Source organism: Emydura macquarii, unplaced genomic scaffold, assembly GCF_026122565.2.
Source record: "Emydura macquarii macquarii isolate MOO-44397 ecotype Brisbane River unplaced genomic scaffold, CSIRO-AGI_Emac_v2 contig_1146, whole genome shotgun sequence".
Lineage (NCBI taxonomy): Eukaryota > Metazoa > Chordata > Testudines > Chelidae > Emydura > Emydura macquarii.
The window spans coordinates 7,549,838-7,574,554 of record NW_027131283.1 but is presented as its reverse complement, the minus strand read 5'-3'; the positions used below and the strand labels follow the sequence as shown (position 1 = coordinate 7,574,554).

The 24,717-nt window shown below is 43.0% G+C and overlaps 1 protein-coding gene across 2 annotated transcripts in view; it reads left to right on the top strand.

The window, feature by feature from the left end:
- WASF1 (WASP family member 1) overlaps positions 1 to 20,085 on the top strand; it is a 203,387-nt gene extending 183,302 nt beyond the window's left edge. The window contains exons 6-11 of one of the 2 annotated variants that reach the window (XM_067546587.1): positions 10,097 to 10,250; positions 11,743 to 11,860; positions 12,655 to 12,824; positions 14,105 to 14,284; positions 15,475 to 16,085; positions 19,214 to 20,085. In XM_067546587.1, the coding sequence (XP_067402688.1) occupies positions 10,097 to 10,250; positions 11,743 to 11,860; positions 12,655 to 12,824; positions 14,105 to 14,284; positions 15,475 to 16,085; positions 19,214 to 19,371 (1,391 nt within the window). In that variant the 3' untranslated portion in view covers positions 19,372 to 20,085. Of the gene's footprint in view, positions 1 to 10,096; positions 10,251 to 11,742; positions 11,861 to 12,651; positions 12,825 to 14,104; positions 14,285 to 15,474; positions 16,086 to 19,213 lie in introns of both variants that reach the window. The other variant, XM_067546586.1, reaches the window with a different exon arrangement.
- Positions 20,086 to 24,717: the final 4,632 nt, after the last annotated feature.

Genomic DNA, 24,717 nt, shown 5'->3' with positions numbered 1-24,717 from the left:
AAAACTCCTACCTGGAGCTCAGATCTCAACAATTACTCTCTCAGTTTGGGAGCTGAGTCATATGATTGTTTCTGGAGAGGAAATTTTTAATAAGGAAAGGTGGTTACTTACTGGTAACTAGAGTTTTCTAAATATCCATCTTCCTTCCCTGCTTCTCACAAACCTTTCGATAGGATTTTAAACAGAAGAAGGGAACTGATGGCATTTGAGTCCATGGACTCTTTATATAACATTTCTCACAAAATATTCAGATCCTCAAGGGATCATACTTGTGATACCCAAGAGCTTATGGTTTTAAATGGTGCTGGGAATGCAATGCTGAAGTAAGAGTTCACAGAACTGTAGATCTGCACAGACACATATATATATATATTTGCCAGTTCCAAGTGAATAGCCTCTTTTCTGTAACATTTTTAGTGTAGAATCTTTTCATTAGCTATGCATTGAAAAGACTGTAAACATTCTACTGCCTAACAAATTTCTTTTAATATTTCATTGAAATGTAAATTATTTCTATCAGAATAGGTAGTTTCTGTCAGCACACTGATATGCTACAAAGCTCATCTTTTGCTATAAACTGCAGGTCATACTTTAATGATACTAAGGGAAAAGAAATCTAAGGAGAGCTTACCAGGTGGTAAACTATTATTACCAATTTATAGTACTGATGGGTTTTTATTTCATTTTGTAGGGCAACTTCAAACAAAGCCCAATTACTATATGTTGCAGAACTGCTATTTAAATACTTGCTTTTTCTATTTTTTCCCTTGAGTTAAAAAAATAAATGGGCAGAAATCTCTCTTTCAGAACATCACATACAATATGTTGATAATGCCTGTCAAAAAGAGGAGTTCCTCTTCAAGTGATTGCTCATGTCCATTCTAATATAGGTGAGTGCACGCCACCATGCATGGGCTCCTGGAACTTTTTTCCCCTTAGAAGACCCCGTAGGGTTGGCTCTGGTGCCCCCTGGAGTCCTGCGCACATGCCGTGGTATATGAGGCACTGCCGACCCTACGGCCCCTCAGTTCCTTCTTTCCGTCCGTGACGGTTCCTGGAATGACTCTTGCTCTTAACAAGTACCATTGCCCTTTGTTGAACTTCATTGTTGTTACCTTAGTTAGTTAAGTAGTATTAAGTACTGTTAAGTAGAGTTAGTTTAGAGAGAGATTAGAAGCCCTCAAGGGCTTAGGGTGGCTGGGCCATGCCCGGGTCACCTGGCTTTAAACCGTGCGCCTCCTGTGGGAAGGCTTTCCCGCTTAGTGACCCCCACGATCGCTGCCTTAAGTGCTTGGGGGAACAGCACAGGAAGGAAAAGTGTAAAATTTGCAAGGCTTTTAAGCCAAGGACCCAGAAAGACCAGGACATTAGGCTAAAAGCCATACTGATGGAAGCAGCGCTCCGAGCCGCCCCAATCCACCTCAGCGCCAAGGGTCTCCTCAGTACAGAGCGCTCCACCAGCACTGGCATCGACTTGGCGCAGAGAGGCATCTCCGGTGCTGAAGAAGAAGCAGCAGCAGCGCACGGAGTGTGGACACTCCCCTGTGCCACCGGTATGGGCGGGTTCGAGTGCGGAGATGCACAAGCCATGGCCCGTCAAGTCTTCTCTGGTACCTACATCTCTGAGCAGGGAGCCTCCCTAGACTCCTGGGAGTGCAGGAGTGCCCCTGCCGATGCCATTGACACCGGAAGCTTGTCAGGCGGCAAGAGCCCTGATGGTCTTGCCCACGCCTCCGCCCCACCCCACCCCCTGCGTTGGGTCCCCCCAAAGGGCAGTCGAGATCCCCGGCAGGGGTGGAAAAGTCTCCCGCCAGATGGCAATCGAGGGTAGAGTGTGGAAGCTCCCCTGCCAGCAGCTCCGAGTCCAGCTCATCAAGCCAACCCTCCCCTCGGCACCGAAGTCGGTCCCCGACCCCGGAGACAGTGCAGACAAGGCGACGCTGCTCGAGGGCTGCCTCGTGGTGCAGGGACAGTTCGCGTTCTCAGTCTCCGGTACCAAGCCGGTCGCCCGCAACTAGGCGGTGCAGGACCCGGTCACCGGCAGGGAGCCTGGCACCGAAGGGCTCGCCTGCACCGACACGACACAGATCCTGGTCGATGGAGTTAGGTTTGGCACCACTCCCATTCCCCAGTGGCAAACAGTACCGAAAGTCATCGGTGCCGAGATGGCAGGTGTCAACATCAAACTCCTCTGAGCGCACCTCCACTTGCTGGCACTGATCGTGGAGGCGGAGGCTATCCTCGTCATCCGCCATATCAGAGGCATCGAGAGGATGGTCCCCGGCACGGAGCGGCACCAAGGGCCGGAGCCCTGTGCCACCGCTCCAGTGGTTCAGGATCCCGAAGGAGCAGGGACATGCGGGGAACCAGCCGATGCCCCCATGAGGCTACTCAGCCTGTACCGATGCCAGCCCCTGGTTGGGCCCAGGGTCAATGGCAATGGCCTTATTGGGGCCCATGGGAAAGGAGATACTGTCTATCCCATTATCAGGGGTCTAGTCGGTGCCCCCCGCACTAAACAAATCCCATAAAGGCCATTCCTCAGATGAGGAATTGGACCCAGGGGAGGGATCCTCCACTGGTGCACCTCGTCGCCAGGAGGACGAGCGGCTGCAGTCCTCTTCCTCCTCCCCTGATGAAGCAGCCTCCAGGGACCACATGGCGCCACGGAGGGACTTCAGGGCGCACCAGGAGCTGCTTAAGAAGGTGGCCTCTAACGTAAACCTAGAGGTCAAAGAATTAGTGGAGGAAGAAGATACCCTCTTCAATGTGCTGGGGGCAGAGGGCCCATCAAAGGTAGCTCTGCCCATCCATGACAGGGTCCTTAAACTCGCCAAGGCCCTGTGGCAAACCCCTACCTCAGTCGCTCCTACATCTAAGGGGGTCGAAAAATACTATGTCCCAGCTGAAGGGTTTGAGTTCCTATTCACCCATCCAGCCCTGGGAACCCTGGTGGTGGATGCGTCCCATCAGCGGGACAGGCAGGGGTATCAGGGGTCCACTCCCAAAAACAAGGACAAGAAGAAACTGGACTTGTTTGGGAGAAAATTTTATTCAACTGCGGCACTACAGTTCTGAATTGCCAACCACCAGGCCCTGCTGGGCAGATATAACTTTAATTTATGGGATTCCCTCAGGCAATTGGCTGAGGCTTTGCCTCAAGACCAGGCCGCAGACTTTGTCACGGTCCTCGATGAGGGGATCACAATGGCTAACGCGACACTGCAAACCTCCAGTGATGCGGCAGACTCGGCAAGCAGGGCTATGGCCTCTGCCATCGCCATGAGGCGGTACTCATGGCTGCAGTCCTCGGGGCTCTCCCAGGAAGTGCAGCAGTCCATTCAAGATCTCCCCTTTGCAGGTCAGGCCTGTTTTCTGATTAAACTGATGCGAAGCTGCACGGCCTTAAAGACTCAAGGGCCACGCTTCGCTCCCTGGGTTTGTATACGCCCCAGGCTTCTAGGCAGCAGTCGCGGCCCCAGAAACAGCAGCAACCGAGGCCCCCGCCTAGGCCCTTTCAGCCCCATAGGGGCAGGGACAGAAATAGGAGGTTTGGAAGGTGAAATCAGCCCCCTAGCTCGTCCCCAGTCTCTCAGCAGGGGCCCCCTAAGGGATCGGGCAATAAGAATGGGCAATTTTGATGGTGTGCCCGAGGGTGGCACCCCTACTGTCTCCCTCGATCCTCCCCGCCCCTTCCTGGACAGATTAAGGCCCTTCTATGCCGAATGGGCGAGCATCACATCGAACCGTTGGGTCCTCGGGATAGTTCTCCGGGGCTATGCCCTGCAATTAACATCACTCCCCCCCAACAACCCTCCCCCTCCGTCCCTCTTCAGGGAACCCTTTCACGAGCAACTCCTTTTGCAGGAGGTAGTTACCCTCCTTGACATGGGGGTGGTGGAAATGGTCCCCCAAAACAAGAAGGGAAAGGGATTGTATTCCAGGTACTTCCTTATCCCCAAGGCAAATGGGGTTCTGAGACCCATATTAGACCTGTGTCGTCTAAACAAATACATCAAACGACTAGGGTTTCACATGGTCTCCCTAGCCTCCATTAACTCCTACTCTGGATCCAGGAGACTGGTATGCTGCTCTCGACCTCAAGGACGCATACTTTCATGTTTCCATCCTCCCCACCCACAGGTTTTTCCTCTGCTTCACGGTGGCTGGTTCCCATTACCAATTTACGGCCCTGCCCTTTGGCCTCTCGTCAGCCCCCAGGGTGTTCACCAAATGCATGGCGGTAGTGGCTGCACAGCTAAGGCGCAGGGGTGTGCAGATCTTCCCTTACCTGGACGACTGATTAATCAGAGGCAGGTCCAGGTCCCACGTGCAGGACAGCGTGTCCCTCATCTGCACCAGGTGCAGCAGGCTGGGACTGCTCATAAACGAGCAGAAGTCAACACTAACCCCAGTGCAGCGCATAGAATTCATTGGGGTGACCTTGGACACTTCCCGGCCAGAGCCTTCCTCCTGCAACCTCAGTTTGAGGCTATGGCGGCAATTATCGCCCAGCTGCACCAGTGCCCTACGACAACAGCCAGGCACTGCCTACAGCTGTTAGGCCGCATGGCTGCCTGCACGTACATAGTGAGGCTATCTTGCCTGAGGCTCAGGCCACTCCAGGTGTGACTGGCCTCAGCATACATGCCGAGCAGACACCCCTTGAACAGGGTGGTCACGGTTCCCCAGTCAGTCCTGGCCTCCCTAAACTGGTGGCAGACTCCCATGGCAGTGATGAGAGGTGTCCCTTTCAGAGACCTGGCCCTGTCGGTCACCCTGATCTCCGATGCCTCGGATGTGGGGTGGGGAGCCCACATCAGCGCCAACCTGGGCACTCAGGGGCTCTGGATGGGGGAAGAGAGGCGCCTGCACATCAATGTAAAAGAACTCAGGGCTATCAGACTAGTGTGCCAGGTATTCCTCAGATTCCCGAAGGGCAGGGTGGTTCAGATGCTAACGGACAACACTGTAGCCATGTTTTATATAAACAGACGGGGGGGAGCACGCTCCTCGGCCCTCTGCCAGGAGGCCATCCGCCTGTGAGACTTTGCAGTGAGACACGACTTTCACTTGTCTGCCTCTCACCTTCTGGGGGTGAGGAACGACGAGGCGGATCGTCTCAGCAGGTCGTTTCTACCCCGCTACGACTGGTCATTGCAACCAGAGATTGTGACTTTGCTCTTCCGCAAGTGGAGTGTTCCCAACTGGACTTGTTCACGTTGTCCTGGAACAAGAAGTGCCCGAGGTTCTGCTCGCTCCAGGGTTGCAAGCCGGGCTTGATATCCGTTCCTCATCGAATGGACGGGAACCCTCATGTACGCGTTCCCACCCATTCCTCTCCTGCCCAAAGTTCTCTTGAAAATCAAGAGGGACAGGGCAGACATGATACTCATCGCCCCAGCCTGGCCAAGACAGCATTGGTTCAGTATTCTGGTAGACCTGTCGATCGCCCCTCCCATGGAGCTCCCGAGACAGCACGACCTTCTCTCCCAGGACTGTGGTCACCTGCTACACCCGGACCTGGACTCCCTGCACCTCACGGCCTGGAGAGTCTGTGGCTGATAGAGGGAGAAAGAGCCTGCTCGACGCAGGTCCAACAAGTTCTGCTGGGCAGCAGAAAACCTTCAACACAGGTCATGTATTGGGCTAAGTGAAGCGGTTTACCTGCCAGGCAGAGTCCTGGGGTATTCCACCCAGCCTCTCGCCTGTACAGGCAATCCTGGAGTACCTGCTCCAGCTAAAGCTCCAGGGTCTGGCGCTAGCCTCGTTGAAGGTTCATCTGGCAGCCATTTCAGCCTTCCATCAGCCGCTACAGGGGAGATCCCTGTTCTCCCACCCCGTGTCAGTCAGGTTCCTAAAGGGGGTGGAGAGGCTCTATCTGCAGGTCCGTGACCCGGTGCCTCCCTGGGATCTCAACCTGGTCCTTTCTAGACTCAAGGGGTCCCCCTTTGAGACCATATATTCATGCTCTCTGCTCATCCTTTCATGGAAGGTAGCCTTCCTGGTGGCCATTACCTCGGCTAGGAGGGTCTCCGAGATTAGAGCCTTGACCTCGGAGCTCCCTTATATGGTACGCTACAAGGATAAAATGAAGTTGAGGCCACATCCAGCCTTCCTGCTCAAGGTGGTTTCCCAATTTCATTATAACCAAGATATTTTTCTCCCCGTGTTTTTTCCCAAACCACACAGTTCGGAGGTGGAGCGGAGATGGCATTCGCTAGATGTGAGACAAGTCCTGGCCTACTACATCGAGAGGACAAAGCTGTTCCGGAAATCGACACGGCTCTTCGTCGCAGTGGCGGACCAGATAAAAGGATCACCTGTCTTCACCCAGCACATCTTCGCGTAGATCACCTCCTGCGTCAAGTGCTGCTATGAGCAGGCGAATGTGCCACTCTGGGTGTCATCACAGCACACTCAACCAGGGCTCAGGCCTCCTCTGCGACCTTCCTGGAAAGGGTGTCTCTGTAGGACATCTGCCGAGCTGCCACCTGGTTGTCGGTGCACACCTTCACGTCCCACTATGCCATCATTCAGCAGGTGAGAGAGGACGTGGGATTCGGCAGAGCCGTGCTGAAGGCAGCTCACTGGTAACACCTACCCACCTCCAAGGTATTGCTTTTTAATCACCTATATTGAAATGGACATGAGCAATCACTCGAAGAGGAAAACAAGGTTACTTACCAGTAACTGTTGTTCTTCGAGATGTGTTGCTCATGTCCATTCCGCAGCCCACCCTCCGTCCCCGCTGTCAGAATTGCAAGAAAGAAGGGACGGAGAGGCAGTGCCTCATATACCGCGGCATGTGCGCGGGACTCTAGGGGGCACCAGAGCCGACCCTACGGGGTCTGCTAAGGGGAAAAAAGTTCCAGGAGCCCGTGCACGGTGGCGTGCACTCACCTATATTGGAATGGACATGAGCAACACATCTCGAAGAACAACAGTTACTGGTAAGTAACTTGTTTTATTTTAAATTACTTGGAAACTCTGTACTGGCAGGAAGTTAGATTCACTGATGTAGTGGGTCTTTTCATAGAATCTTAGGAATAAAGATGGAAAGGACAAGCTTTCACTTACTGTGTTAATACATATCCTCAAATGAGCAAGTATATTTAATGTGAAATGGGAGACATTTAAACTTTGAAGAAACAGTATATAGGGTCTTATTGTTTGGATACTGCAATTAAGATATGCACTGGCATTTCCACATGTACAGTGAATTTGTGCTTCATGAGAAATTTATCCAGAAGACATTTTGGATATTGGACTATATGTATTTATAGCGTAACAAGAGGCTTGTTATGACTTTCAAAGGCTAACTATTTCACAATGTGATATTTCTACAAAGTCTTTGTTTGTGACCTTCCATTTCCTTTAATGATGTCATCAAAACATGGTCAAATGTTTTGAACCAAAAGGCTGCTTTTTCATGACAGGATCAAAGAATGTTGAAGAAGGAAATGCTAGTAGCAGTTTTGAATTCCAGAATATATAAATAATCGCAGAGATTATATAACTTCTTAACTGTAGAGGCAAGATCATCTGTTGAGTTTTTTTAACTGAATGCCATGGGGAGTGCTCTTCCCCCTTTGTGAAGCTTGTGTAGTTGCTGTACTAAGTGGGGAGGGGAAGCTTATATCCAGAAGAGGGAGACTGATGATTTGGACTTTTAGGCCTAGAAAGATGGGAGGCAAGGTCATTCTAAAAATTTAACAAGGCAATTGATGATAGAAAAGAGAGCCAATAGAACAGTGCATGTCTCAATAATTTGGCAATATTTTAGGAGATGTGTTACGTATTTTTATGAAAGTCATATATCAAAAGCAAGACAAATTTTGTATGCATTTTCTATGAACAAAAAGTGTTCCAAATTAACCCCTTCACTACTGCCAGAGGGTACATGTATTCCAACAGATTTTGACTAATATTTTTATTGCAATATGTTTCAAACAAATGCCTACAGGAGTTTAAAGACTAAAGGGTTACTGTGCAGCACCAAACACATACAGCTGATGTACATATCTTGCACACAACTTAAAAGCAGAACAGTTAATCTTATGAAATAATTCAAGGCCTGATTTTAGATGAAGTTAATCCGAGTTTCTATTTGAGTGCAGTTTTTAGCAAGCAAATAAATTACTTGCAATTCATGACAGGTAAAGAAATGTGCATGTGTTTGAGTGCAAAATTATGTCTGCAAAAATGGGAATCCTCTCTAAAACTCAAGCCATAAACTCAAAAATTGTTATGAAATTCAAGGATTCTGTTGATGCCATAGTCAATTGCATTACTCCCATCTACCTGGGATTTTCTGTTGGTAATAGTATTATTCATGAAACCTTGAAAAGACTTCTGAGCAGCTAACTAAAGAAGATTTGTAAGGTATAAAATGCCCCATAACTAAATAGATCCTAAGATGGGAGAGAAACCCCACAATAACATCAGAAATAAAATCTCAAAAGACAAACTGAAAAGTCAGCAGAAACCATCTCAAGCCTCACAAAGAATATAAGTAAGTGGGGAGAGCATTCCAAAGTTGCAGCCCTTTGTGGTGAAAGTCTGCCTTCTGCCCACTTGTGATTAGAAAATGGAACTACCAGCTGTGAATTGGGAAGGAAGTAAGACAGCAGACAGAGTCTTGGCTTTTGTATGCTAATACTCTACAAAAATCAGCCTGAACAAAACCCTTAGAATTTAATCATATGCAATCTTTTAATAATTAGTTTAAAGGACTGTCATGACACTTCTGAATACATGAGACTGAGGGACCTCATTCAGAAAAAAATAAATTTATAGTGTGGATGAGGGGAGAGGAGACCCAAATCTGTTTTTGTAAAGGTTAACAGGATTGAAAGTTCTGTTAAAAAACATCTCTATTACTTACATTAAAGTTGCCTTGTTTCAGTATAAAATTATTTTGAAGGGAAAAGACACCACATCTTGCTGGTATAAGTTGTGCTCCTTTTATTTGTCAACTCTGAAAAATTAACATTAGGTATAAATAAACAAACAAACAGACAAATAAAAAAAGGCCACATGGGCAACTGGACTTCATGGGAGGAGTGTTTGGGAATGAGGAAAAGAGAAAGATGCGATATTGAACTATTCCATGAATCTGCAGTGCAAATGTCATCTGCTGCCATCATTTTTTTCAGTTAACCTTGACGATCATAATAAAAATTCTTGTAGCACAGCCTGCCTGATGTTCTTTAAAGCATAAAGGTTCTATAATCATCTAAAGTGTCACATTGACCTTAATTTTAATTATTGTCGAAGGATTTATTAAACATATTTGCTAGTTATAAATCAGTGTTTAAACTTCACTGTTACAATGTGCTCTTGCCAATTCTCTTTATCTGAACCTTGCATACTGATCATTAAATGATTTTTAAAAGTTTGTTGGTAATTATGAGCAATTAAGTTAAATTGAAAAGTCACATCCTAATTCAGAAATCTGTTTAGAAAGACATTTTACTGGTTTTGTGGATTGGAAGAGAATGAACTACCTACTAAGTCCCATTGACTTGACTGGAACATGCTTAAGTGCTTTGCTAACTGGGTCCTCAGTGGGATTTCAGTGGCAGTGCTGCATATGCAAGGAGTGCAAATTTGGGCCTATTAATGTTAAGGAGAGCTAAAGGTAAGAGCCCCCATGTCAAGATGAGCCAGCTCTTAGTACTGATAGGATCATGAAATGGAGTGGGTTAACTTTAGCAGGTACCTCTGAAATCTAGAATCACATTTTTGTGGCTGTGGTGGTTGAGCTGGGATAAAATTAACTTGTCTGGGAAAACAGAAATCTGTTACCAGCCTGAGTCCAAGTGACAAAAGTTTCCTGTGATAGGTCACTGATAATGCAACAGAACATACTATGCATGTTTAAGACACTAAAAGCTATATGACCTTATATACCATTGCAAAATTGGGATGCTACTCTGACAAATAAATCATTATTAATAGCAATGCTTACCACTTATAAAATGCTTTACAAGTTCAAAGTGATTTACCAGCATTGATATATTGAATCAGATAGATGCAACAAAATCAAGTGTTTTTGGCCACTCTTTTTTTTATTTTGATGTTCCCCTTTCAGTGTCACTGCAGGATATTACAATGAGAAAAGCTTTCCGGAGTTCCACAATTCAAGATCAGCAGCTGTTTGACCGCAAGACTTTGCCTATTCCTTTGCAGGAGACTTATGACACTTGTGAACAACCTCCCCCACTTAACATACTCACCCCTTACAGGTCAGTGGAAAAAATCCTTTTTTCAATTCATCTTCAGTAACTTGTAGCTGTATTCTGATACCCTTACTCTTGTTGAGTTGTACCATGGTCTTGGAGTAGTCCCATTCATAACAATGAGACTACTTGAGGAGTAAGGATGAGAGAATCTGGCCATCAACGTTAATACCACTGTGAATTTTATGCTCAGTTAACACTGGTAAGAAAAGCCATTCTAAAGCTCTGTATTTGTTAAATACTGTGTTTCTACTGAATAAGAAAAGGAAAATTAAAGCATAAGTTCCTTTTAAGATGCATTTTGTTTCTGCAAAGGATTATTGTATATTATATACAGGTTTTTTTACTTGAATCTTACATGGTGTGACCGTTTTCACAATAGCACCTATGAGAAAAAGAAAGAAATAATTCCAAAAGGATTGGGCATTGTTGCCATGTTCAACAGTTTCTGGCAGAGCACAGTCAAAAACATATTTCATCGTAAAACTCGATTGGAAGGAAATTATTCTCTTCCTATGACATTGACATTCCAGGCAAATTTGGTGCTGAAGAGCACATAAAAAGAATGGAAAAGACATTGGTTTTTAGTCTTTTATAGGTTTCTATTTATTGGATAATAATAATATACCATAAAACAGTTAGTAAGAAGCTCATTTTTAAAAACAGGTGGTTACATTGTTGTGGTTAGTACAAAAAATTACCTGAGGGGTTTTTGCTTTCCTAAAATTATGTTGAATGCCTATTTATAGGAAAAACTGGTCCCTCAAATTGTACTTACTGTTTTGGGAAATAAGTTGTTTTAAAATGTGACTGTAATCTAAGAAGAATGGATTCATTTATTCTGGACACTATTGTTATCCCATAACTAGCATTAAAACTTGTTTCTAAAATGAGGACCTGAATGCAAGGAAAAGATGGGGGAGGAACATGTTAGAGACACCAACATGAGAGTATTAGTACTGGAAAAAACAACTAATTGAAATAGTAAAAGCTGAGCATACAGAGAAAGGGAGATCAGAAAATATTGCTCCCACAATGTGCTCCTCAGAGGTAAGGTGTCTAGATTTGATACATACAAGTTTTAATATAAAAAGCATGAGAATTAGTCTATCATAGATTCCTATCCTCAGTAGAGCTATTTGCAGATCTTATTAGCCTAAAGTGGCTCCTAAAATATTGTAGCAAACTACAAGAAGAAGAAGTAGTGACTTCACTGAGGTAGCTTTTACACTGCAAAGCACACATCTTTTCTTCTTTCAGTTCTGTTTTTTGTGGGTCTCCAAATCAATTTGGCTATCCATGTTAGACAGGCTTATTTATTTATCTTTAACGTGTACTGATCTTTAGTATAATTTTAAATCTAATTTTTGTGCTTCAGGTAAACTTATATATTGTAATAATTTTTTGATAATGCACTGAGGCATAAACATTGCCTCGGCTTTTAGTCTTGTGTGCTACCAAATAAACAGTATATTCTATCTTGATAATTTTACCTCAGAGATGATGGAAAAGAAGGTTTGAAGTTTTACACCAATCCTTCATATTTCTTTGATCTATGGAAAGAAAAGATGTTGCAGGACACTGAGGACAAGAGAAAGGAAAAGAGAAAACAGAAGGTATTATGTTGTAAGATAAATAGCTGTGGGTTATGTTTGCTTGCACATATGATACTTCAGTGGTTCTACAATTTTAAAAGTTCAGTTCTTTATAGACAAATATAGTATTTTCAAGCATATTGAAACTAGATCAGTGTTATTCAATTCAATCAATTTTTCCTTGCAATAAGACACCATTAAAAGGGCCCGGAGCTTTTCTGCTGTTTCACCGTAGTTAACAGATTTATGAAATGTTATGAATCCCTCATAGCAGTAAAAGCACTGTTACAAGAACTATAACAAGAATCCAAAAATCTTTCTGGTGTCTTCTTTTAAAATTCCCAACAGTTTTACAGAGAAGGATGCTTGGAACCTTTTTGAGAAATGTTTATTATAAATTAGGGTTAATATGGTAGAACGGGAAAATTTTAATTATAAAGAAAGGATAGAAAACTGAAGGTAGACACCGCTACATGTTTGTTTTGCCATTTACATCCTACATATTTCATAGCATAAGTATGGTATCTCATAGGATGCAAATGTGAGAGGCAGATTCAGAATCTCATTTAAGACATATTTCAAGTCAGTTTTTTAGATTTTGAATGAACTTAGTACCATCATTAGGCTATTCTTTAGCTAAGTATCATGTAAACTGAAGTGTCTCCCTCTATTAGGCCTTCATTTCATGTTCTGATTTGAGTAATGTTTTTTCTTGCACTGGAATCAAGATCTCTCTGTTTTGTAACTGATTTTAAAAGCATCCCCCTTTAAAAAGACTCTCAGTTGTCATTTTTGTTTTCACAACTCTTCAGCAGAAGAATCTAGATCGTCCTCATGAACCGGAAAAAGTGCCCAGGGCGCCTCATGATAGACGGCGAGAGTGGCAGAAGTTAGCCCAAGGTCCAGAGCTTGCTGAGGATGACGCTAATCTCTTACATAAGCACATTGAAGTTGCCAATGGCCCAGCCTTGCATTTTGACTCAAGGTTTCTTTGTTTCTTTACTTCCTTTATTTAGAGACATTCATTTTACTCTTGGCCAAATATATTTATGATGTAAATGACTATGTATGTGCTGCAGTACTGAAAATGTATTGGTGATAAGAGCATTACCTCTACCAAAAGACCATTTTGAAGTTCTTTTGCCTAGGTATTTTTAAATGGTTTATTATTACTGTATCATTTTACAGAATAATTTATATTTCTGAAATTCATTGTCTTTGGGGATGTGGAGTGTGTATCATTGTTACTCATTTAAGAATCTAATATCACTGGTGCAGGCTTACACACAGATAATTCACTGTATTTCAGTTATGACATACAGTAACCCCTGTTATTCTAGTTTTCTGATTTACTTGAGCAGAAACTGCCAGTATTATGTGGTAGTTTTATGATGGGAACAAATTATCCACTTGGAACTTGAATGAGACCTCAGAACTTATTTTACTGTTGATTGAATCTAAAATTTGATTGAAGTTTCTGCAAACCTTAACATGGTACATTCTCTTTTCATAATATACTTTTGCAGGTGCCGGACAGTAGTATTTCAGGTGACATATCTGTGGTGCTTGTGCAAAACCAGACACATGTAATCAACTTAGGAACTGTACTAGGAAAGAGAGATAACTTTCAAATAACATTAATCTTTAAAATTAAAAAGAAATAGTTTTGGAGAAGGGTATTGGGCGGAGGGATTGCTTATTTTTTGTTCAGGGATTGCTTCATTTTACTGCTACTATATTACAGTACACTTTGTTATTTTGTTAAAGTATATTAGCTTGCAACATTATATTTGGGAGATCAATTGAACTCCACTTGTAAGTGGTGTGTCCACAAGACAATCAAATACAGTAATGCCTTGACAAATATTTTATAAAACTGTTAGAAGTACTACAATATATGATGTATTGATATAAAATTTAGAAAAATAGTAAAATAATATTTGCATATGAAAAGATTCAGTAAAGTCTGAATAATAAACAGTAACATCACACATACATACTGTAGCAATTGTATGGTTTACCAATCAAAAACTGTTTAACCTTTGAGTTGCTAGAAGCAGTAGAGCAGAACAGGAAAAGAAAAAAAGTAGATTAGAAACCACAGTTTGATTGGCATGTCTTGTGCAGGGAGGAAATTTAATTCAGAGGTCAAACTAAAGTATAATACAGTAGCTGAGATGGGTAATTAATGATTTTTACTAATACTTATGTCTGTGATCATCAGGAAGACAATTTTTAAGTGTAAAATTGCCTTTTTTTTCTTAGACCTCAGCCATATGTGGATCATATGGACGGATCCTATTCCCTTTCGGCATTACCCTATAGTCAGATGACTGAACTTCTGAACAGAGTTGAGGAGCGAGTATTAGTTAGACCACATGAGCCACCACCCCCTCCACCAATGCATGGAGCAGGAGATGTGAAACCTATACCTCCTTGTATTAGGTAAGGATTCAAGTTTGGAATAACTTTTCAATAATAAACTGATGTATATCTCTGAGAATGGTCTGGATAAGCAGGACTTTGCTTTGAAGAAGTGAGCAATATCATTATTGTACTTGATTTCAGCCCAGAGACCAACATAGACAATAATTTACAAAATAGTTATCATTTCTCTTTTAGTTTATTTTTCTGCTTCTTTATGTCCTTCTAACACAGGATGGAATATTGGGGGTTGCTGTCTAAACCAGTCATCCTGACAGTATTTTTCCACCCAACTTCATATCCAAGCAAAGTCATACTTTATGGATTAGATTTTTATAGGGCTTCTGTAATACACAGAAGTCCTGGAATACACAAGAGTTGATCTAGATTATGTTGTTACATCTGCAAAATAGTTTAATCTCTGTCCAAATGAAAGTATTTCCACTGTGCAAGAGATATACACAGAAATATACCTCTTTTATTGAGCTAACTTTTTCTTGTTATGCGCGTTATATTTTCCTACCTGAGTGTTGTGACTGAGAAATTCCTCTAGTAGTTTATACTTAAAAAAATAACATTTACAGTCATCTCTTGTTTCTTTGAGGACCAAAAAGGTCACCGAACTAGACAAGAGTGTCTAATATATAGATATACTCCACTATAGCTAAGCATGACTGATATTGTACAGTGGGTACCACTGGACCTATCAATTAACTTAAACCCATACCTCAGTTTCAAAATAATTTCTTTTAGGTAATCATTCTGTAAAAATAGTCCCTTTAGAAAAAAGGGAATTAATCAAGACTATCACATACTACCAGTTTGTCCTAATACTTTGAATAAATCTCTAGATTTACTCCTGTGTGTAGGGAAAATCTTACTTAATGTAGGAAAGCCTTAGATAAGAGAAATAAACTCAGTTATTTGCCTGTGTACATGAGTAGGCTAGCAGGAAAAAGGCTGATGTACGTTCCACACAAATTAAGAATTAAGAACTAGGCTGTGCATTTAGATTGATTTTATCCTTTGGGTAAATCTGATTTCATGGGGATCTACAGTTGTCACACAAACAGCACATTTAGTTTTTTTATAAATGCTTAATGCTTAATGCTCTTAAATATTAACAAGCAGAAAAAGTGTAAATATAATTATATTTGCAAGATTTTCCACTTTGTGGTTTTAATGACTTGCCCTCCTATTGTGTATTTCAGCTCCACTACAGGTTTGATAGAAAATCGTCCTCAGTCACCAGCAACAGGCAGGACACCTGTGTTTGTGAGCCCCACACCTCCCCCTCCTCCTCCTCCTCTTCCATCTGCTCTGTCAACTTCTTCATTGAGAGCTGCAATGACTTCCACCCCTCCCCCACCCATACCTCCACCACCACCGCCTCCAGCAGCTGTTTTGCAAGCACCAGCAGTGCCACCTCCACCTGCTCCTCTCCAGATTGCTCCTGGAGTTCTGCATCCAGCTCCTCCTCCAATTGCACCACCTCTAGCACAGCCCTCTCCTCCAGTCACTAGAGCTGCCCAAGTATGTGAAACTGTACCAGTTCAGCCAGTTCCACAAGGTGAAGTGCAAGGACTTCCTCCTCCCCCACCACCTCCTCCATTGCCCCCCCCTGGCATTCGTCCATCATCACCTGTCACAGTTGCAGCTCTCTCTCACCCTCCCACAACCATTGTACCTGGCCCTCATGCTCCACTAATGCCTCCATCTCCACCATCCCAAGTGATTCCTGCTCCTGAAGCCAAACGTCACCCATCAACTCTACCTGTAATCAGCGATGCCAGAAGCGTTCTACTGGAAGCAATACGAAAAGGTAACATTTGGCCACTAAAAGAACAGCAGAAGTTGGGCTCAGCAATTTAATAAACCTAATATACTTTTAACAGATGGAATATTTTACGCCTCTAGAAAAAACGATTTGACAATTTTAAACTGGTATTGCTTTGTATTCTGTACAATATGCAGCTTGCCAAGTGGAAAGATTTTGTTCAACTCATAATTGCACCTATCAGGACTGTAGTTTAGAATGCAAAAACCAGTTCTCCATCAAAGGGAGCTAAAGAAACATACATGTTTATAGATGATCTATAGAGATTATCTTTTCATTTCTAATTATCTGAAGAGTGTCTCTTGATACATTTGTTCCCAATTGTGTGGAAAGCAAAAAAGGTGTCAAAAACATTTTTCACAGAAGCTATTAGCTAAGAGCAGAACAGACAGATTGGCATATGGATTTTGATCCTGTTTTAATGTAAGCATCCCTCACACACATTACTGCATTGCAATACAATAACAATGTAAGGACAGTATTCAGCAGCTTTTTAAAAAGATTAAAACAGTAAGGGTTGTTTGTTTGTTTTTAACCCTGAACTGCCTACTGGAACAGCAGGATCAGTCTGGATATCACAATGGGTCCCAAAACCATCTTGGCATATAAGGCAGTATAGAGCAAAACGGATGGGGGAACCTTTGGAGCAGCACCTTACTGGTGCTTTCCTATCTTGCACATACTTCACATCAGAACATGTGCACTGGGGGTCTAATCAGGAACCCTTAGGACTAGGGGGTGCTGGTGCATGGTTATAGGATTCCTTCTAATACTGTCCTGAACACTAGTTGGAATCCTTCTCTGATGCTTTTAGGTACTCTGGGGGGAGGCTTCCATGCATCCTCAGCAGCATACAGAGCAGAATTTGCACTTGGACAAATATAATGTGTTTTTTAGTGAAGAAAGCAGGGTATTGAGAGAGGAGAGACTCTTGGGATGCATCCCCTGCTTCAAATCAGTTATCTAGGGAAAGTCACTTGTCTTAACCTCTTTGTACCTCAGTTTACTCAACTACCAGGACCCTGAACGGTATAAATCAAAGGTTTCTGAAGGAACTTCAGAATGAAGTGATTGAGATATTTCTAAAAAATGCAATTTTTCTGTGAAGTAAGAAAATGGGTAAGAATGATCCTGGGATTTAGACTAGTTAGCCTTGCTTCAGTATCAGTAAATTGATTGAAATGATAACTAAAAGCAAAATTTTAGAACATCTACATATAATAACCAGTATGAATTATCTAAAAGGAAATAATTCCTCTCTAATCTGTTAAAATTATATGAACATATCAGCAAAAAAAGCATAAAAGGAGAGGCCACTGGCATAATTATTTGTGTTTCTAAAAGCTTTTGACAAAATCCTTAAGAAGACGCTGTTATGTAAACTAAGTAATTAAAGTAGAGTCACAGATTAAAACCTGGCTAAGAGACAGGAAATGGAATAAAAATAGATTTTTAAACTTTTGCCCTGCTGAAGATTGATCAAGTGCCCAAAGGTTTCCTATTAGGATCTTTATTGTTTATTACTATGGAGACCAGTCACCATTCCATAGTTAAGGATGAGTTCCATTTTGCGCTTATTTAAGTATGAAAAGCAGCGTCTTATTTAAGTATGAAAAATAGTGTATCATCCCCAGATTTACAGCATTTACTCTTGAGCACTGAATGAATTTTCTGTGATTAATCAGTTGTGTTGCATTAAAATCAAATTTAAAATGAGTTGTTTAAAACGTGTAATATTTGTCAGTCTTTTCTTGTCCCAAATTATCTTAACAATAGACTATGTAAACACGTCAAATTTCTTTAGTTAAAATTCATTGAAATTGTGTGCATATGCTCTATACTTGGGAGCAATTAGTTTGTAATTAAGTAAAGTTTATTAATGATTGTTATGATTAATTTATAAATTATAGACAATGTCAGGTCACCAGATCAGGTAACTTAAATGAGGCCTTTGTGACACCAGACTCTACCAATCACCACTCTTTCTCAGTCTAGCAATGTTGCATGCAAAAATTCTGTTGATTGTAAGGACTCAATGGCATGAGGAAAACTGGACATATGTGTCAAGAATTCTTATTGGTAAGAAGTTACTTGGCCCAGCTGTCACCACTTTTTAAAAGGGTCCATGGCCACATTCTACCTTGGACATCAGGGTTAGAAAGGCTCCCCATGACATTGCTGCCTCCACTGCACTGCACACCAGGGCAACCTTGCTGGGTGAACTGAGGTTGGAACATAGGTCAAGTGCAGACATATTAGAATTCAGACTGAGCTCCCTTCATCCCTCCTTTCACAGAGAGTTGTCTCTGTAACACACCCTTCTATATCATTAATCACTTGCAATTGCCAGATTCACCAGTAGACTTCAACTGTTTTGCCCTGCACTTTTGCACTGCTGAATCTGGCCTTAAAAGTGTTGTAGTTGTTGTATTTTGTTTTGTTTTAAGATTCATACTCTACACCTTCAAATCATTAGAAATATCACATAGCGTTTTCTTTGGGAATCCTGTTCACATACGAACATTTTTAGTATTTTATTTTTTAAACAAGGACATTCCCAAACAAAACACTATATTAAGAGGGAGTTGAGGTTGAGAATATGAAACTTGAGGTAAAAAACACAGCAGGGATGTTTTAATTATTCCAAAACCTAGTATTCCAAACCAGGAAATTCAGAGTTAAGATTACATATATAAAAATCCAAATATGTTAAGGTAATCAAGCAACCTTAAGTGAAACCATGAAGTGAAAAAAAGTATGAAAAAAATCTGTATTTAAAAATAATTTTAATCTAATCTGGGAACACAGATACTGAAAGGTTTTGATCATAATCATATAGTTATTGTATGGTGTCACTGCAGAGTTAAAGTTTTTAGGGTTTTTTTCCCTGAAACATCTGCTATCAGCTACTATCAGAGGCAGTATATTGCCCTAGGTTGACTTCTAATCTAATACAGCAATTCCTATCCTTAAAATGGATATAATATTAGTTACCTATCTGACAGGCAGTGTTCTCAGTCAATTTGTTTTTGTTTGTTAAGCAATTTGAGAGCTCTGGGTAAAGGTATTGTGCATAAGAACAAAGAATGATTATTATTATGTTTGTGTTTTAGGTATTCAGCTACGCAAAGTTGAAGAGCAGCGTGAACAAGAAGCTAAACATGAGCGCATTGAGAATGATGTTGCCACGATACTGTCTCGTCGCATTGCTGTGGAATACAGTGATTCGGAAGATGATTCAGAGTTTGATGAAGTCGATTGGTTGGAGTAAAATAGATACATTGATATACACTGAATGCTAATGTCCATTGTGGTGATTGTTCTTTGAAAACATTTGATGGTCATTTCTAGTGTTTTTTGTATTTTTTTCTTTACACATCATTAATCCATATTTTTGTATTTTTCAGTTTACAAGAAAACTACTAGCATATCTTTGAAACTAAATGTTTTACAGTGGCTTTTCATTTCTTTTCTTTTCTTTTTTTTGAAAGAACATATTTTGTTCCATTAGACCACTAAGTATTAAGCATGGACAGCTGTTGGTAGAGTAGCAGTTTCAATTTTTTGCATATCTTAACTGTGCACTTTGTGAATTTTAAGTTAATGAAGGCAACTGAGATCGAAATTCCGAGGGCAGCTGTATGTACTAATGAGCCTTATTCCATTTTTGATAACTGTTTTTAAAAACCTAGCTATCAAGATATACATCTGTAAACTAAGAAGGTACATATAGTTAGCAGCACTGAACACAAAGGAAAAAAGGATCTTTGGGGGCTTTTATTGCTTTATTGTTGTTTTTTAAATAATTATGGCCTTATTTGAATGTTTAGAGGTTTCCCCTCCCTCCCAGGTACATAATGTATGGTACTATTTTGCTTGCATACAAAAGTTTAAATTTTTTTCTGTGTGAAATCTTCTGACAAACATACCGTGTAACTTATGTAACTGTTAAAAATAAGTTTGGTTTAATAAATGGTAAATGTTCTTAGCTGTTGTTTTTTTATAAAGTCACCCTTTTTTCTGGAAATACTTAGGAGCCTAAGGGTATGATTTTAAGATTTTTAGCCTAAATCACTTAGTCATTTTTGATTAATTATAGTTAAGTTTCTAAATGACTTAGGTACTTTTGAAAATTTTACCCATGGTACATATGGCGGGAGGGATAATTAGAATGAATATGCTCCATGAGACAGAAACCTGTGAAACAATGCTGAAAGAGAACTAGATGATATTGCAAAATCATGTCTCATGTTGTCTAATTTATACTGTATGTCAGCCACACCCATACACACAAAAAGCTAATGCAATTTTGGACTGAATTCAGAATTCTTCTTCGAGTAGATGCAGACATGTATTCCACATAGGTGTGTGCCCGCCCAGTGCACCGGACCCAGAAAATTTTGCCTAGTAGTATCCATAGAGGGGCAGCACTCGCATCTTGTGGCCTTATCCCCCGTCTATATGAGGCAGTTCCTTATGGCCTATGGCTGGAGTCCGAGCTCTATATGGTTTGAAACATTGCAACCTCTCTATTTATTAGTGAATTTTTCTAGTTGTATATAGTTAATTAGTACCCTTAATATATAGTGTTAGTTAGCTTTAAGTATTTCTCTGGTGATGCCCCCACCAGGGTTTTAACATTATTGTCCGTTGTGGGGGGAAGCTTTCCCCTGACACAGTGCTTGCTTTGCTTAGGCAAAGCCCACTTCAAGGAGCAACATTTGATTTGCAAATCATTTATGAAATGGTTTCAGGTTACAAGAGATCTTTGTCTAAAGCAGCACTTGCTTGAACTGGCCATGCTGTCTGCTTCAGCACTGAGGTCTACATTGGATCGGAGGTTGCCTTCACATTCTCAGAGTGCTGACATTTCAAATCCTTCAGCAAGTGCTTCTCTGAAGAGACTGAGAAGTCGCTGCCAGTCGAGTGTGCCAAGAACAATGTTACATAAGACTGATCGTGGCCACTCCAGGTCATGTAGGGACTTGTCTGCCTCCTCCAGAAGAATCATGGACCGGCATGGTGTGAATGTCAGTGCACAGGATGGAGTAGGTCCCATTAACCATTACCGCTCAGGGAAATCAGAGACCTCATACCGTTGACTCTCGTTCCAGCCCTGGGGCATCCATTGAGTCCAGTATCAACAAGGGCGATACTGGCACCAGCTGTTTTCATGCTGGTGGTGTATCAATTATCCACGGACACCATCTTCCTTTCTGTCCTGAACTCTCCCTTGGTCCAGGGTCATTTATAGCTCCATTGCCTGGGCAAGTGAACCTGTAGGGCCATCAGCACTGAATCCCGATGTTTTCCTTCCACAGTCAGTTGAAGTGGGGCCAGAGCCGAGCTCTACGCCGTCATCTCCTTGGCACAGGAACTTCTTCAGCACCCCTGCTTTTGGTTACCGTGGTGGACTCAATGCCCTCCACTTTGGTACTTAGTCACCTTGGTACCGCTGCTGCCTTCGAGGTCAACTCCACTTCCAGCATCAGAAATAGTGGAAGCAGACTCAGTGCTGGTGATACTGTTTCCACCACCAGAGCCAGTTCCCTCTTCATTTTGGGCTATGGACAAGTCAGATCGGTTTCTCGGACCCTCAGGGCTGGCTCCAACTTTATCCCCTGAAGCCCGGGACTCCTCGACATCCAGGTTGGGATCTTCCTGTTCTCCATCCCTGACCCACATCGAGGGCCTCTCCTGGAGCACTATGAGTACCAGAAATGGCACTCATCTTGCAGTTGGTGCAGAGGCCCCCAATACCCTAGCCATACCAGTGGTCTCTATGAAATTCGTGCTGCAGCATACTCAGTTACAGACGTCCCACTCCTTAAGTCGCCCTAAGCCCACCGAGCAGGCCTGTGGTGGCGACCCTTGATCCACCACAAGCCTACGCACTGTAAATTTTCCCCTCATGGAGCCTCCAGAGTCATCCTGTTTAGGTCCATCAGTCCTGGAAAAGGATCTGGCTCTGACACAGTTAACTGCTTCGTCTTCATCCCCAGATGATTCTGTGGTACCTGGCTCTTCTTCAGTACCAGAGGATTTGAAAGCATACCAGGACCTTTTGCAGCATGTGGCTGCTCCCCTGTTTAGTCAAGTGGAGTTCCTGCAGGTGAATACCCATAAGTTGTTGGATATTCTGCAGCCGTCTGTGTCAAGAGAGTGCACCTCCCTATTAATGATGCATTTCTAGAGCCTGCTATGGTTCTCTGAAGTGCATGGAGAAATGCTACTTTATGCCAGTGCAGGGATTTGAGGGTTGTTACTCCCATCCAGCCCCAAACTCCCTGGCCGTAATTGCGGTCAATGATAAAGCACAGCAGGGCAGATTTAAGTTCACTCCCAAGGACAAGGATGGACTCAAAGGTTAGGAAGATTTACACTTCCTCTTCCTTACAGATGGGCGTTGCTAACCAGCAGGCATTGCAGTCCATATAAAACTTCATGAACTGGATGATTCTGTCTAAATTTGTGGACCAGCTGCCTGGAGCCTCAAGGGAGGAATATCGGGCATTTGTTGCTGAAGGCTGCTTGGTGGCTAAGAATTTGTTGCAGTCCATGCTAGATGTTGCGGATTCTTGAGCCAGAGTCATGGCCTTAGCGGTGACCATGAGAAGGGCATCCTGGCTGCAGAATTCAGGCATTGCTCCCATTGTGCAACAGGCCATACAGGATTTGCCCTTTGACAGCCGAATCCTTTTTTTTGGACAAGATGGACAACATTCTGCACTCCTTCAAGGATTCTAGGGCTATGCTATGGTCCTTGGAGGTGTGTATGCTGGCAGTGCAGAGGTGCCACTACAGTGGTCAACAGCAGCAGCAGCATCCGCAGTGCACATTTTGGGCAGCTTCTCCTTCCTCCAAGACAGCAGAACTATCCCAGAGGGGCATAGGTCCCAGAGGAAGAGGCATTCGGGTCCTGGGTTTGGACAGTTGACACGTCTTCCCTGGCACCCCCCAAGCATCCAATTAGACTCCTTGGACCAAAGCAGTGTTCCAGTCATCACTCCCTTCTTCCCATCCCCTCCATATGGGGAGAGGCTGACTTGCTTTCACAATGCTTGGGGCTCAATCATCACCACCAACAGTTGGGTCCTAAACACCATCAAATAGGGGCATGCCATCCAGCCTCCTCCCTATTCCTCTGCAGGGACCCCTCACACAAAATACCAGTCCTTGAGTAGGTCCACTCTCTACTGGCTTTGGGAGTGGTGGAGGAGGTTCCACCAGAACACTGGGGCAGGGCTTCTATTATCGGTACTTTCTGATGCCCAAATCCAAGGGAGGGGTAAGACCCATTCTTGAGCTTCATGGTCTCAATAAATATAACAGATACATGAGGTTCCACATGGTCACTCTATCAACTGTCTTCCCTGTGTTGTTTCAGAACAACTGGTTTGCTTCTCAAGACTTTCAGGACAGCTACTTTTATGTGGCAATTTGGCCAACCCAAAGAAAATTATTTCGGTTTGTCATAATGGAGTGCCACTTTCAGTGTACAGTGCTTCCCTTTGGTCTCTCTTCTGCCCCTTGGATTTTTTTTTACCAAATTCACAGTTGTGGTGACTGCGTACATAAGGAAGAAAGGAATCCATATCTTCCCATACCTGGATGACTGGTTACTGAGGAGCAGGTTCAGAGATAAAGTCCTTTCCCATGTTGACATTATACTGCACTTGCTTAACCAGCTGGGTCTGATCTTAAACACCAGAAAATCAACTTTGGTTCCCACTCAGAAAATCGAGTCTATCGGGGTGCTAATAGACTCTACGACTTCAAGAGCATTTTTGTGGACAGACCATTTTCAGGCGATTTGCCACCTTTGCCTCAGTCTGCCTCAGCCTTCCACAACAGTTTGGATGTACCTGAGGCTTTTTGGCCACATGTTCACTTGCACGCAGGTGGTCCAGGTTGCAAGGTTGTCTCTTCGCCCCTTCAAATGTGGCTCAGGACAGTTTACTTTCTGACTCTTCACTCCTTGGACAGATTGGTCCATCTCCCTCCACTGATCTGCGATTCCTTGGAGTGGTGGATGCTTCCAGGGAATGTTTGTCAGGCCGTTTCCTCATCTGGCCCTTACCAATCAGGTCTGTTGTCATTGATGCCTCCCTCATGGGCTGGGGAGCACATCTGGGGTCGCTGAAAGTTCAAGATCTGTGGTCGGAGCTGGAGTCCTCACTGCATATCAATGTTCTGGAGGTTCGGGCCATCTACAATGCAGATCATCCTTTTTCTAAACCATATGAGGGGCTCAATGGTTCACACACTTACCTACAATACCACCACAATGTATTATGTGAACATGCAAGGGGAAGCCAACGCCAGGGTGCTCTGCCAAGAGGCAGTCAAATGGTGGAAGTTCTGCATTGAATAGAATGTCACTCTGATATCCGATCACTTGCCCGGAGTCCAGAATCATCTCATGGACCATCTCAGCAGGAATTTTTCCCTGAACCATGAGAGGTCTCTGAAGACGAGTGGTCTCTGAAGACAAGTGTCCTCTGGGTCATCATTGCAGCTTGGGACATTCCAATGATTGACCTGTTTGCCATGAGGAACAGCCGGAAATGCCATCTGTTATGCTCTCGAGGGATCCTCAGTCCAGGCTCCCTGTCTG